Source organism: Myxocyprinus asiaticus, chromosome 38 (genome assembly GCF_019703515.2).
Source record: "Myxocyprinus asiaticus isolate MX2 ecotype Aquarium Trade chromosome 38, UBuf_Myxa_2, whole genome shotgun sequence".
In the NCBI taxonomy this organism is placed as follows: Eukaryota; Metazoa; Chordata; class Actinopteri; order Cypriniformes; family Catostomidae; genus Myxocyprinus; species Myxocyprinus asiaticus.
This window is the reverse complement of record NC_059381.1, coordinates 9,032,236-9,048,137: the sequence shown is the minus strand read 5'-3', so window position 1 is coordinate 9,048,137 and position 15,902 is coordinate 9,032,236. Positions and strand designations below refer to the sequence as shown.

Below are 15,902 nucleotides of genomic sequence, written 5' to 3'. Positions count from 1 at the left end.
GGGAAAGGAATGTTCTTCAAAACATCTCCTTTTGTGTTCCAAGGAAAAAAAGAAAGTCATATGGGTTTGGAGCAAAAGAGGTTAACTACTCTAAGGGAAATATAATCTACAGTACAAGTCCATCAAACGAGCTCCAAACACACAAATTCAGACAGTGGATGTTGAAAAATGTACTGTGTTCGTGTACAAGTGTTTAACCATAAGTTACTGAGCTGTCCGTCTGTGTCTTGGTGTTCAGAATAGAAATACAGGAGTTTAGAAGACTGGGGCAGAATTGCCTTTATTACTGTGAAAGTTCTCAGCTGATTGATGTACCGTGTAGAAGTGGCTGTCTTTCCAACTCTCGGGCAGCAGGGAAGCTTGGCAGGGCCCTGCTCGAGCTCCGCGGCTTAATTGTTTGGGGTTAACGGTGTGGAGTGAGGGGAGGGGCGTGATGTAAGCTCACTCCCTGTGTACAGCTCTGCCCCAATGTACTCGGTGACCCTGTGTCTGTTATCTCTCTCTCTCTCTCTCTCTCCCTCTCTCTTTCTTCAGCTCAGAGTCCCACTGCAGCAGACCCCTTACAGCAGGCTTACGCTGGAGTCCAACAATATGCAGGTCTGTCACTCAAAGAGAGGCCGTTTGTGATTTGTCTTGAATCTGAGCATGTTGTGTCTACATACGGAAACATGTTAAGTTTAACAAGGGTGTTAAGTTAATAAAAAATGCATGCACTTGGGATGAGTGCAAAACTACATATTTTCAGAATGGACTAGTCAACTAATTATCCTTAGCCCTGGCTTTGGGTTCACCCGACCCGATCAGACACGTTTCATAGGGGTTGTTAACATAATGTTGTTCTTGTGTTAAAAAACAAAGTTTTAAAACCTATTTTTGATCAGACCTGTTTCTTAAAGGAATATTCCAGGTTCAATACAAGTTAAGCTCAATCGACAGCATTTGTGGAAAAATTTTGATAACCACACCTTTTGATTCGTACTCGCTTTTCTTAAAAAAAAAAAAAAAAGCAGAAATCGAAGTTACAGTCAGGCACTTACAATGGAAGTGAATGGGGCCAATTTTTGGAGGGATTAAAGGCAGAAATGTGAAACTTATAATTTTAGAAAAGCACTTACATTAATCCTTCTGTTAAAACTTGTGTATTATTTAAGTGGTAAAGTTGTTTAAGTCATTTTAGGGTTTTGGGGTTTGTTGACATTTCATCATCAAGGCAACAAAGTTGAAAAATTGGATATAACTTTACACAGAAAAGGTTAGTAAGCAATTTTATCAAACTAAAATCATGATAACGCGCATATTGCTAATGTCTTTTGGCTTTACTTTTGAAATAGTATTTTAATGTTTATGGATTGGCCCTATTCACTTCCATTGTAAGTGCCTCACTGGAACCCAGATATGAGCTTTTTTTTAAAAAAAGGGGCAAGTCAAAATTAATTTTTGTGGTAATCAATGTAATGCCACAAATGCTGTCAATTGAGCTTAACTTGTATTGAACTGGGAATATTCCTTTAAGGGGCATTTACATAAAGCCCCGTTCACACCGCCAGCGACTTTGCTGCTTGGTGTCGTTAGACTCTGCGATCTGTGTCGCTAGTGGGCGTTCCTACTGTTTGTCACTGGAACGTTATTGGAGGACTGCATGTCTGGCCATAGCTGAAAATTTGATCACGGATGAGGCCTAGTACCAGTAAAATTAAGAAATCATTACAGTTTGACAAGGAATCTTGTCTCTAAAAATTTACATTCTGCAGTGTAGAGTGTTTTATAAAATGTGCAGCAGTGTTCAGTGCATAAAATCCCTAACAAGATGATCAATCTATCAATATAAATCATTAACAAGACGATCAGTCTATCATGAATGAATGAATCAAATTCACATGGAACGCTGCCCATTTTTGACACACTTTTCCACGCATCATTATTTTATTATATCCATTCATTTGGTAACAGACAAATGATATAGAACAGTAAAAATCCCTCACGATGCTGAAACTTCTCCATCTTGCCTGTACTCGTCTCCAGTTTGCCAGGAGACAGATGACATGAGCAACATTGTCTTCAATCTCATTGGTAGTCGCTTGCGAATGTCGCTCGTCATTTGCATAAATGTAAAATTTTCTCAACTTTGTCTTGTCGCTCTCCATTGCGATCTCAGTCGCCAACTGCCACTGCAGCTTGAGTAGCCGGAAGTCGCTATGCTCTCATTGTAAATGAATGGGATCGTGTCGCTTTCTCACGTGATGTCGCTGGTGGTGTGAAAGGGTCTTTTGACACATTCTTGTGTTAAAAAACAAATAGGCAGTGGAGTGGAACAGAATGCAAGGGTCTTGAGATACGTTTTTAAAAGTTGGGTTATTTACAATAAAAAAAAAATTATTTGGGGGGTGTTTACATTAGACATATTCATGCGTCAAGAACAAAAATGCTCATGGCGGGATGCTCAAAAAACACTAAGAAAATTTGATGCGGCGGCCAAAAATGTCTGTCGGAATTTGTATGGCTGTAGTGGTGGTGCTAAAAAGGGAATGAATTTAAAACTTTTCTGAGAGTGTTTTACCACACAAACTGTCTAACCTCTAAGCTACAGCACAGCACAGCACACTGTAATCACGCCAATTTAAGCATTGCCACTAGTTGCTTGTTGGATGACTAGTCAACCAGTGTGAGATGTTTGGAATGTGTGTATGAGTGTGTGTGTTATCTGACACATAGGTGTGTGTGTGTGTATGTGTCTCAGCAGCCTTCCCTGCTACATATGGACAGATCAGCCAGGCTTTTCCCCAACCACCTCCCATCATCCCCCAGCAACAGAGAGAAGGTGAGTCTGCTGCCAACAGACATGCTACAGTACATTAAGACAGTTTCAACTAAGACAGTTTCAACTAGCTGGGTTTCCTTCAAAACGTTTAGCATTTTTAATGCACATTTCTGAAAATTTTACTAAAGAAAATGCAAAAAGTTGAGCGTTTCCATGAATTTTAAATGCGCATTATCTTGAGGGAACCCGCCTTTTTGTCATGGAGCAGCTGAAAGACCTCTTTGCTCGGGTAAAGTTGTATTTGCTGTAATAATGCAATTGTACATTGTTATTAAATGCTGCCAGGAGACGTTGCAGAATAAGTGCAATAGCGCACATAATGAGGGCTCAAATGGCTATTCCCATTCGCCGACAGCCTCCATATACCTGGGAGCACCCGCGCTCAAAACGGTTCTGGTGGATTATGAGGACCCACTTTAACAGCGATCTGTGGGTGAAGCACTTTCAACTAACCAGGGCTACGTTTGAAGAATTGTGTGCCAAGGTCAGGCCTTTCATTGAGCCAGTCACTTCAAGCTCTCGCACACATACAGTATACCATCCAACGAGCGCATTGCCATCGTGCTTTTTAAATGGTCATGACACGTCATCGTTCATGCAAATAAGCCGTTTCCATCACTTTAATGCACATTTTAACTAATGCTAAACTCTAGACAATCCACCTCCTCCTAGCGCATTAAATTTTGTGAAAATTTTGGGAGTTTATTCGCATATCAAGCGTTTCCATTCAGAATGTCTTATGCACATTTTATAGTTGGATGGAAACGCAGCTAACAGAGTTGATTCTGCATCTGGTGACATCTTTCATAATTGCCTTTTCATTAACTTTCTGTTAAAGTGAGATTTGTATATAGATAGTTACACTGAGAAGCTGTCATGATGTCTGTGTAGGCTAAATTAGCAGATTGTACGATATTGTAAGCAGCAATTATTAAAGGAATATTTTAGGAATGTTTTCATCTTAATGTCTATGAAAAAATTCAGAATACCTCAGACAACCTTAATTGTCAATGACCCATTTAGAGTATACTGTAGTACTGTAATCAGTAGGTATCCAAGGAACTTGCTCTCAAATGGTTTAAATCTTACTTGTCCAATAGAAGTTTTTCAGTTAACTTTGGTCAAGTCTCATCCTCTTCTGACCCCCTCACTTGTGGGGTTCCCCAAGGGTCCATCCTTGGTCCTACTTTGTTTTCACTGTATATGCTGCCCTTATGGTCCATTTTTAATAAACATGTCATCTCTTTTCATTGTTATGCAGATAACACGCAAATTTATCTGCCACTAAGAAAAAATATTAAAAGTGCTGCAGAATCCTTACTGGACTGCTTGTATGATAGTCTATGAATTTTCTAATTCTAAATGAAAAACAGAGATTGTTTATTTTGGGGGCTCGGACATCCTCGATTCCTCAAACCTGGGCCCATTTGCCCCTTTTTGTGAACCAGTTGTGAAGAACCAAGGTGTACTGATTGATAACACTCTTAAATCTGACAAACAGATTATCTTTTTTCATTTAAGATTACTGGCCAAAGTTAAGCCTTTTCTTACTTTTATTGATTTTGAGAGAGTGATTCACACCTTTGTTTCCACACGACTGGACTACTGTAATTCTCTTTACGTAGGAATCAGTCAGTCATCGTCTCATCTGCAAATGGTTCAGAATGCTGCTGCTAGGCTCCTGACTGGTAAACGCAAGCGAGATCACATCTCCCCCATCTTGGTCTCTCTCCATTGGCTGCCGGTGCGCTACAGAATCGATTTTAAACTCTTTTTATTTGTTTTTAATTCACTGAATGGTTTAGCCCCATCTTACCTTTCTAATCTACTACAGCTGCATAATCCCACAAGGTCTCTTAGGTCCTCTGAACAGAGGACTTTGATTGTTCCCAGGTCCAGGTTAAAGCAAAAGGGTGACAGGGCTTTTGCAGTAGCCACCCCAAAACTCTGGAACAGCTTACCCTTGTACATAAGAAATGCCTCTTCTTTATACATTTTTAAACCACAGCTGAAAACTCATCTTTTTTCTGTGACATTTGGTCTAACAGAGTTTAGTTAATTATTAGTATTTTACATGTTTTATTGTTGTATGTTCATTGGTATCATCCTTACACAGTGTTTTATACTTGATTATTGTACAGCACATTGGTCAGCACTGTTGTTTTTAATCTTGCTCTATAAATAAACTGACACTGACATAAATACACTTATACATGAAGCCTAGTTTGGCAATCAGACAGCACTGCAAATAAATATGTATGTAAACATGTTTCCTCTTATTTAACATATATAAAGTTTCTATTTCCTTCTAACAAACTGGCAGATGAAAGTTGCTGTCTGTCTGCAGCATGCTACAGATGTTTTTATCAAATTTAAGCAAATATGTCATTTCTGTGCCACTAGTGGCACCAAACGAAATTGTGCTCTGTTTGTTTCAGCACTGGGCACAACATAACAACATTGGCTCAACCAATGGTGTGAGTTTGGGTTGGGATTACCTGTTTGTGTGACTTTTAAAACAACTCCAACAATAATATAATAAAGACACCAATGTTCAGTAAGTAGTTAAGTGTATTAATTATTATAATCTGAATAAACAATTAGCCAAAATGTAGGTTGCATACAGTTGTTGTTAGTCAGAACTATAAATTTTTTAAATAAAAACCTTAGGAGAGAACTGCTAGTTCTCTGTGATGATTTTAGGTACTAGTCTTCTTATCTCTGTGCTGGAATGCACATGGCATACTGCTCTGTATTTTTCTTTCAAGCTGTCTAATTTCACTCTCTGTGTCTTTTTTGCCCTCCCTCTCTTTTTTTAATTCCCCTTCTATCTATTCATTCTTTTCTCCACCTTATTCCTCCCCCACAACACTTTCTTCTCCATCTTCCTCTCTGCAATCGTCCTTGTGTTTTTCTTTCTCCACCTCTGTCCCTGTTTCTTTCCTTTTCTCTCTCTTTCTCCAGGGCCTGAAGGGTGTAACCTGTTTATTTATCACCTCCCTCAGGAGTTTGGGGACGGCGAGCTGATGCAGATGTTCCTGCCTTTCGGTAATGTCATCTCCTCCAAAGTGTTTGTGGATCGGGCGACAAACCAAAGTAAATGCTTTGGTGGGTAAAAATGATAAGACACCTGTGAAGATTATTCTCATTCCTACTCACACTATTAACATTTTTACCTCATTTCTCTACCACAGCAAAGCTTTCGAAATAAGAGAGACATAAAAAAGGAGAAAAAAATGATATAATGTAGCAGACTTAAAGGAATATTACACCCAAAAATACAAATGTTGTTGTTTACTCACCCTCATTTTGTTCCAATCCTGTATGCCGTTATTTTTTCCATGGATCACAGAAGAATATTCAAGAATTTTCACACAGCTCTTTTACATAAAATGACAGTTCATAGCAACCATGTCTGTCAAGCTCTAAAAATGATACACACCAAAAAAAAACTCGCACTAAAAAAAGTAATCCTCTACAAAATCTTGTGTGTTCCATGGAAAAAAATTACCGCAAATGGGTTTCAAACAACATAAGAGTGAGTAGATAATCAGTGTTAATTTTTGGGTGAACTATTCCTTTAATCAGTGGAGTACATGAGGCTGGGGGGCGGGGTTCGCAGAAGGGCGTTCTTGTGTCCTGGTTGTGAAGACTTTGAACCTCTGTATTTTAACTAGTGCTATCTCTAGCTTCAGTGGCTCTTTGACTTATCAGAAGCATCATATGCATGAACAAACACAGCGCTATTGGATTCGTACTTAATATAAACCTCCACAGTTAGCGAGAGGCGCTTCAAATACTCAGAAATGATGATCTGAAATGCTGAGCTGGCTGAAATTATCACAATATCTCAAGACTGAGAATGAGAAATTGGAGGGGGAAAAAATTTGTGTCAAAATGTTAATGTGCTAACTGACAGAATTTTACTGTCATGTCAGCAGGATTTCTTTCATTGTAAAGCAAAATACATCTACTGATATTTTAATATAAATGGGTGCTTTTAGCAATCGTGTCATAATCACATAGTACATTTAGCACAGTTTTTGGTATGCAACTTTGCAACTGAGTCTTGCTAAGCTACAAGCTACTGATAATTTAAAGTATTTAAGCTACAGTCAAACTATCTTTTTGTTTAAGTAGCTAGCTATTAACAAAAACACATTATTTACAATATTTCCTATGTTACTTGTTTGAAACATTAGCTTGCTAGTGGAAAAACTATGCTATTTTGGGAACAGCTTAGCTACTTTCATGCTAGTAAACTACAACATCTGTTTTCTAACTGCTAAAATTGTAGTTGTTTTTAATCAGTCAGTATATTTAGCACAATACACAAGGATATTGCTTACCATTGCTACTTTGAAACTGTGGCTTGCTAAGCTACAAGCTATTTTAAAGTAGTTAAGCTACAGTAAAGTTACCTTTTAGATAAAGTAGCTAGCTACTCTATAAGCTACTAATGAAAACACAGAATTTACAATATTTCTTGTTGGAAAAAGTAGTTTGTTAGTGGAAAAGCTATGGTTTTGGTAGCATTAAAGTATAGCTAAGCTTTCATGCTACTAAAAAGCTAGCCATTCCCCAACACTGTTGCTTACACAGTAGTAATACCAGTTATTTTTGACAAATACAAGGATTTTTTTTTAGGGTTTTCGTAGATTAAATCAACGCTTGCAGACCAATTCTTTGCAATTTTGATTAGGGGTCCGACTAACTGCCTCTTGCTAAGGCTAGGAGTAACTGGATATTGTGTATTAGATTTTGCATGTTCTCTGTGCTTCCGATTATTGATGATTGTGTACTGTATGCTGTAGTTTTGTATTGATTTTGTGCATATATGGTCAATGTTTAATATGTATCTTCTGAATCTGTGACATGATATTTTAATTTAATTTCATTATTAATTTAATTTCATATTCACCTCATTTTTTCACCTAAACAAAAAACAAACAAAAAAACAAAAAAAAACATTTCTGGCCTCACTGACCATGTTTACATGCACTTAAGAAAACTGTTTATTCCAGGGTTTTTGCACAAAGCGGTATTCTGAAACGTCATGTAAATGAGAATGGCGAATTTCATATGCCGTTAAAGGGATTAAGAGAAAGCGGTTTATCACACCTAGGCTTCTCCCCAAGAACGCGGCTAAATGTGGCCATGTAAACACATAAGCGGTGTTCTGATGGGTGTTTGAAGAGTGCGCATGTGCATGAACAGACCGGGTAACAAATGTCATAGGATGGAGCCTAACAACAAATCAGCACAGTGGAAAGAATTTAACATTTCTCGGAGTACAGTGGTAAAAGCATATACACTATAAACTATGTCCATTTATACACACCAATGTAAAATATCAAATGTCCCTCACATTCGCATCTATGTGCTCGTACATTGGGGGGAATCCCAGAGTTTCACATAAGAGGAAACCCCACTATTGCAGCGCAATTCCGCTACAGTTTGTGATAGAAAGTTAAGGAAACAAAAACAGCAACAACTCTGGAATATCTGGAAGTAAAGCTAAGCAACGGAGAATGAAATAACAACGTCTTCCTCGGATGCCATATTTGTTATTTACACAAGCGTCATGGGAAAATTACGTTGCAGTGAAGAAAGCTGCTTACTGACCAAGCCGCATGTATACAGGAGTGAAGAGTATGCCGCTTTATAGTGCATGTAAACCGGAGCACTGCTTTCTCGCAGTAACCCGCTTTCTGGTGTCCACGTAAACATAGTCACTGTAACCTGTTTCTCACCCACCCGCCCCCCATCCATCCGTCAATCCCTGCCTTCCTTCAATCTATCTTTCCATCGCATTCCCTTCCTTTCCCCCCTCTCCTCCATCTGGTGCTAACATGTCATCTTCTGTCTCTCTCTCTCTCTCTCTTCCTCTGTTCTCCAGGCTTTGTGAGCTTTGATAACCCGGGTAGTGCCCAGGCCGCCATCCAGTCCATGAACGGCTTTCAGATCGGCATGAAGAGACTCAAAGTGCAGCTGAAGAGGCCAAAGGATGCCAACCGCCCATATTAGCCCCGTCCCCTCCCCCCAGCCACCCCTGACCCTGGGGGTGAAGGCCGCCGCTGCGCACAGGGAACGACAGGTCAGCAAGAATCTCATGCAGGAGCCAAGGATACACACACACACACATACTATAGGAATCTTGAATGTTTGAAGTCAACATGAAATCAAAATTGACACAATTTACTTTTTAAATGCTCATTCCTGGTCTTACTGTGCATGATTCATCAAGAAAAGAAACAACTTTCCTTTTTAGAGTGTAGTACTCTCCACTCCATATAATTTATTTTCCATATTTAAATCTATTCTGCATATTTCCCTGCAAAATCAGCACTGAAAATGCAAAAAAAAAAAAAAAAAAAAACACTTGCAGGTTCTGTCTGGGTCTGTCAATAGCCAAATAGCTATTTAGCATTGTTTTAGGCTACAGTTATACATTTGAAGTTTACATACACCATAGCCAAATACATTTAAACTCAGTTTTTCACAATTACTGACATTTAATTGTAGAAAACATTCCCCGTCTTAGGTCAGTTAGGATCACTACTTTATTTTAAGAATGTGAAATGTCAGAATAATAGTAGAGAGAATGATTTATTTCAGCTTTTATTTCTTTCATCACATTCCCAGTGGGTCAGAAGTTTACATACACTTTGTTAGTATTTGGTAGCATTGCCTTTAAATTGTTTAACTTAGGTAAAATGTTTTGGGTAGCCTTCCACAAGCTTCTCACAATAAGCTGCTGGAATTTTGGCCCATTCCTCCAGACAGAACTGGTGTAACAGTCAGGTTTGTAGGTCTCCTTGCTCGCACATGCTTTTTCAGTTCTGCCCACAAATTTTCTATCGGATTGAGGTCAGGGCTTTGTGATGGCCACTCCAATACCTTGACTATGTTGTCCTTAAGCCATTTTGCCACAACTTTGGAGGTATGCTTGGGGTCATTGTCCATTTGGAAGACCCATTTGCGACCAAGCTTTAACTTCCTGGCTGATGTCTTGCGATGTTGCTTCAATACATCCACATCATTTTCCTTCCTCACGATGCCATCTATTTTGTGAAGTGCACCAGTCCCTCCTGCAGCAAAGCACCCCCACAACATGATGCTGCCACCTACATGCTTCACAGTTGGGATGATGTTCTTCGGCTTGCAAGCCTCACCCTTTTTCCTCCAAACACAACTATGGTCATTATGGTCAAACAGTTCAATATTTGTTTCATCAGACCAGAGGACATTTCTCCAAAAAGTAAGATCTTTGTCCCCATGTACACTTGCAAACTGTAGTCTGGCTTTTTTGGTGGTTTTGGAGCAGTGGCTTCTTCCTTGGTAAGCAGCCTTTCAGGTTATGTCTATATAGGATTCGTTTTACTGTGGATATAGATACTTGTCTACCTGTTTCCTCCAGAATTTTCATAAGGTCCTTTGCTGTTGTTCTGGGATTGATTTGCACTTTTCGCACCAAACTACGTTAATCTCTATAAGACAGAATGCGCCTCCTTCCTGAGCGGTATGATGGCTGCGTGGTCCCATGGTGTTTATACTTGTGTACTATTGTTTGTACAGATCAACGTGGTACCTTCAGGCGTTTGGAAATTGCTCCCGAGGATGAACCAGACTTGTGGAGGTCCACATTTTTTTTTCTGAGGTCTTGGCTGATTTCTTTTGATTTTCCCATGATGTCAAGCAAAGAGGCACTGAGTTTGAAGGTAGGCCTTAAAATACATCCACAGGTACACCTCCAATTCAGTACACCTCCTATCAGAAGCTAATTGGCTAATTGTCTAAAGGCTTGACATCATTTTCTGGAATTTTTTAAGCTGCTTAAAAGGCACAATTAACTTAGTGTTTGTAAATTTCTGACCCACTAGAATTTTGATATAGTCAATTAAAAGTGAAACAATCTGTCTGTAAACAATTGTTGGAAAAATTACTCATGTCATGCACAAAGTAGATGTCCTAAACGAATTGCCAAAATTATAGTGTGCTAATATGAAATCTGTGGAGTGGTTAAAAAAGTGTATGTAAACCTCTGACTTCAAGTGTAGGTAACGTAGCCTTTCTAAAGTCTTGCCAATATTTAATACAGTAATTCAATGGCAGTAAAATATAATACATTTGAAAAAGAAATGCTCGAGGGTGAAGTTGGCCTTGAGCGTCCACATCCCAGTCAGAAAATTGGTGTCGCTGTTATTTCAAGAGCAAACTCACATTCAGGTCTGGCTCAATTCTAGTATGGAACACCCACTTTTCATGATCCAATCAATTCCCGATGGACAAAATAAGGTAAAATTTTAGTTTCATTAAGAAATCTGTCACATTAAGGAAATAGGGTTGCAAATACGGCTTCATGTTGATTTTAAGTAAGTACAGTAAATAAGGCACCTTCCTTCTCAAATGATCTCTCTGGTGCAGGACTGTGGCAGAGGGCGAAGGATTAGTCGTTTCCATGGTGAACATGTATCTCATATCTCAGCCTGTCTCGCATCCCCTCATCTAAATGAAGATGGAAAATCAATGCTGTGTCATTAATTTACCTTGCTGATGCCTTTTACTGGGCCAAGTTATTACCTACTTACACAGCTAGTGAGCCATCTCCGCCTCTGTTCGCTGCAGAGTTGCAATAGACAATAGAGTATGACTCCTGCACATCTCACCACTGTACTGATACATCAACCTGTACTTTCCAGCCTTAAAGGAATACTTCACCCAAAACAATTACAATTTTGTTATTTTCTCACTCCCTTGTCATTCCAAACCCATATGATTTTCTTTCTTCCATGAAATGCAAAAGATGATATTAGGCAGAATGTACAAGCTTCTGTTTTACATGTAACAAAAGTGGATGGTGATTTACTGTATACTGCTAAGTTCTGAAAAGGATGGGAAAAAGCACCATAAATGTATCATAAAAGTAGTATATACCAGGGTTTTTTTTAAATTTTTGATGCCAAGGACCACCCAATACGATGATCCCCTTGCGGCAGCTATATATTTTCATGTATGAAGGCCCATTTTTATTGTGTGAGAACAATAGTAGCTGTGATATTATAACTAGAACATGTTGTTGGAAAATTAAATAATTGGCTTTTATGTTGTTACTGTACTAAAGCTAACATATAGATTAATTTTAAAAATTATCTGGAATATTTAAATTTGTACTTTTTTTTAATCCTGTATCCTTTATAGAATAAAATAATCACATGATTTTCAAACACACTTTAGAAAGAAGAATGAAATGGTAATAATGTCAAATTTGGTAAAACTGTGTAAAACAAGAACGAATGGCATTTGGCGTCAATGATCTCAAAACTAAAACTGCTATCTTTTAATTGAACGCAAATACAAATGATATTTTAGAGGTGAATATTTCCTTTAAAAGCCTCTGTCTTAAACACTGAGAGAAAGCAATGTTTAATTTATGCTTTTTTCTTTTTGTGCTTCCTTCATAGGTTTTGTAGTTGGAATACATGTTGATAACATGCCAAATGTATTTGAAATCTAAGAAAAACACAACAGATCAAGATAATCAGGGCTGGGGAATCAGCTGAAGTGGGACATGTGGATGATGTAGCCGTGTGATACACAAACACCACCATCACCAGGCTCAATGGACCTTTTTGAACTTCAACATTGAACTCAGGGGAGCCGCGGTGTTACTGGACCATGCCGTACTCCCTTTTCTGAAACCTCCCCAAGCCCTTATTTTGCAGAACCACAGGACGAATTATTGAAGACCAACACATTAATATACTTAAAAAAAAAAAAAGAAAAGAAAAACAATGTATGCCCTTCGAAGGCACTGAATCTAAGAATAAATAGTAAGAGAAAAAAAAAAACACTTTTTAAAACTAAAATAGACTTTTAGAGGGGAATCATGTACTACTGAACGTGTCTTTGGGAAAACTTTTTAAAGAACTGTTTTAGAATTTAACAAAAAGGACTTAAAAAAAACTTGAAAGACAAAACTTTTTGGAAGGATGTGACAATTCAGGACACGAACTCGCTTCGACTTGAGATGGCCAACTTTTTCTTGGAGTGCCTGTCCATTTCCAGGGACATCGGCTGCCACAAACCACAGCCTCAGTCTGCTGGGAGACTTACCTGTCATTCCTTAGTTGTGTAGGGACCAAATGACCAAACCTTTTTAACACAAATGAAAAAGAAAAAAGAAAAAAAGACTGTAACATAATCAGACCACTGCATCTCTTGCTGTGCCAATCGGTTTAAGAGTTGTATTTAAAAAAGATATATGTATAAAAAGAACATATATGACTATATGCATAAATGCATACATATAGATTGCTGATATGCTTTTGAATACTGGCAAAACTATTTCCGATGGCCGTCAAGGCCATTCACTTCGCTAGTTTACAATTACTGCTCAAAATGAAGAATATTTATTTTTATTTCTCTTCTAGTTTTCTCTGTGTTGAGAGAAAGGGTGCATGGGAAGGGTTGTTCCATAGTGCAGCCTTACCTTTTCTATTTTAATGTCCTTACCTTGTAGTTAAGAGACCATCTTAAAAAGGTTTGAGATAAACAATCCTGTTTATATATAACGTACATACGATATGTATATGTATAGCAGATGTTCAAGCAATATGTATTCATATGTATGCACCTGTATAGCATATATATGGATACATATGATATTAATCCCAAAACCCATATATGTATTTATATGCATATATTTTATATGTGTGTATATATATATAGAAACCGGCTATTCAATATGTAGAGCTGTAATTTTTTTTGTAGATTTAAAATGGAGTTTGAACCACTGCTCTGCTTTGGACTTTTAGCACTTGGAAGACTCTCAAATCGGCAGCTGCAATCTGCAGGCATTCCTCTCTGTCTGATATAACATTCTCTATCTGCTAACACACACACACATACTCAAGGGTATGAAAACTGATATAGTTTCTGTATATATGTGTATATGCTATTTACAAATGCAAAAAGTCCTCCTCTCAATTGAGAGTTTAAAGAGAATGAGTATTATTACAAAATAGTACAGAAAACGTTACGGACATATCTGACTCCCCGCCCTACAAAATACTCTGCAAACATTTGCAAACACGTGTGATATACGAACAAACAAAAGATATCTATCCACTTGAACTGAGAGCTGGCTTTAAATACGGACACCTGACGGTTTTTTAACTCTGCTGCGATTCGCGCATGTTGCGCCGAATTATTGGCTAGCGCAAGCGCATCCGTTCACCTTGCAGCACTGTGCTACAATGCTAGCAGCCATTCATTATAATGATGTCAAAGCAACAGAAACACTCTACTTCTTTTATATATATATATATATATATATATATATATATATATATATATATATATATATATATATTAAAAAATAAAATAAAACAAAAAGACAACTACTATAGCTACAGCTAATAGAAAAGCCTTCAAATAATGGTTGACATGAAAATCCGCCGTCCGCCATCTGCTGATACATCAACTCGTAATGTGAGGGACATTCTGCTTACGGTTACAAATTAAGTGGGCATTATGTACATGTTTTGCACAAGTATCGTACCCCATCGCACTGCGTGTTTACATGCTGCTTCAGAGTTCAAACATATTCAACGGGGAGTTTTTCGCTCATATTAGACTAGTTGATAATGGGATTTTTGAATTTCTAGTTAATACAAATTAGAGGGGAAGGACTTTCATTTTGTTAGGTTACGCTTTGCATTAAATTGCGCTATTATGATGGCTCTATTGTAAATATATGGTAATTCCAGAGGTGGTTGAATCACTTTACCGAACAGTGAAGTGTCTGTACAGTGACAAATCAGTAGTCAGTTCACCTCATTTTGTAGGGGAATTTAACGTACCTTCAGGCAGGTTCCAAGAATGTTGCATTTTGCCTTCTAGATCTTTCCGACACACGTTCATTCAGGTATTTCAAGATCATTTGCAAGGATATGCATACCGTCATCGTATTTCAGCGCACCTCTCTTTCTCGCCCTTAAACCAGCCTTTCTGTCTGTCTCTCTCATCTTCTCCATTTCTCCATCCGCATATCGTTTCAGCTGCAATTGTTTACATAGCAATCTGGAAATGGACGGTTGACAAACCATCACAACAGAACGGAAATTTTATTATAAATATAGATAAGTATATACATGAACTACTGAATAAACTGTAAATGTTTTTTCTCTTTTTTGCTCTGTTCGTCTGTATATAGGTTTGCATATTTTATAGTCTTTTACTTCTATCTAGAAGGATTGAATGACAAAGAAAGTTTAAAGACAAAAAATGAAAAACAAGCTAAAGCTGAAATAAAGCAGGTAAACTCTAGTCCTTGTTGATGCAGTATGGTTGTAAGTTACTTAAGTATTTAATTACAGAACGCAAGAGGAGCCAATCCAAATTGATTATTGATCACTTTCAAAACTGCTGCCAACATGCATATTTATTTGCCTATTTATGTAATAATTAATTTGTTAATTTATTAAAATGTCTTTTAAATTATTTTTTTGCACTTAAATTAATATAAACTAATATTTGTATTTTTGTCTTTTCACTGATTGTAATTTATTTTTTATGTTTATAACCACACAGAATATCAGTTTGTCATTTAAACAGCGCCTTTTTAAAAATATATTTTTTTCATGTTTGTTTGTTTTTTTGAGACACAATGGAACAATGCAACTTGGCAGAATCAGGGTAATCCTTTATGGAGAATGTTAAACTCTTGAAGGACTGGTGTCGAAAGTTTTGCTGCACTTGTTAGAACTGTATGCTGATTTCTTCTGTTTCATGGCTCTGTAAGATCTCTGATCTGCTTCAATGCTTTTTTTTTCCAAACAGAAAAGAAAAACACTGCACTAATCCATCAGACTCTCAGTAACTTATTAGCGTTAACTGTCCTCAAGTCTGAACTTATAGTAACAATGCAGTAAAGACTTGCAAAAGGGGAAAATTCAAAGAAAAGAAACTTTTCAGACATTTTGAGCACAGTTTAGAGTGCTGGGTGGTGTGTGTGGATTTCTGCCAAGTCTATCACAATGAGATTGAGCTGTATTAGCCGTCAGAGTGCTGTAGCAGCACC

General features: G+C 37.7%; 1 protein-coding gene across 10 annotated transcripts in view; it reads left to right on the top strand.

Moving 5' to 3' along the window:
• The window catches only part of LOC127428760 (CUGBP Elav-like family member 4), a 139,939-nt gene extending 125,768 nt beyond the window's left edge, over positions 1 to 14,171 (top strand). For 4 of the 10 annotated variants that reach the window (XM_051677353.1, XM_051677355.1, XM_051677351.1 and 1 more), the window contains 5 exons: positions 535 to 597; positions 2,738 to 2,818; positions 5,783 to 5,926; positions 8,718 to 8,915; positions 12,283 to 14,171. In XM_051677353.1, the coding sequence (XP_051533313.1) occupies positions 535 to 597; positions 2,738 to 2,818; positions 5,783 to 5,926; positions 8,718 to 8,845 (416 nt within the window). In that variant the 3' untranslated portion in view covers positions 8,846 to 8,915; positions 12,283 to 14,171. Of the gene's footprint in view, positions 1 to 534; positions 598 to 2,737; positions 2,819 to 5,256; positions 5,762 to 5,782; positions 5,927 to 8,717; positions 8,916 to 12,282 lie in introns of those variants that run through there. The other 6 variants (XM_051677358.1, XM_051677354.1, XM_051677361.1 and 3 more) reach the window with 3 other exon arrangements.
• The last annotated feature ends 1,731 nt before the right edge of the window (positions 14,172 to 15,902 follow it).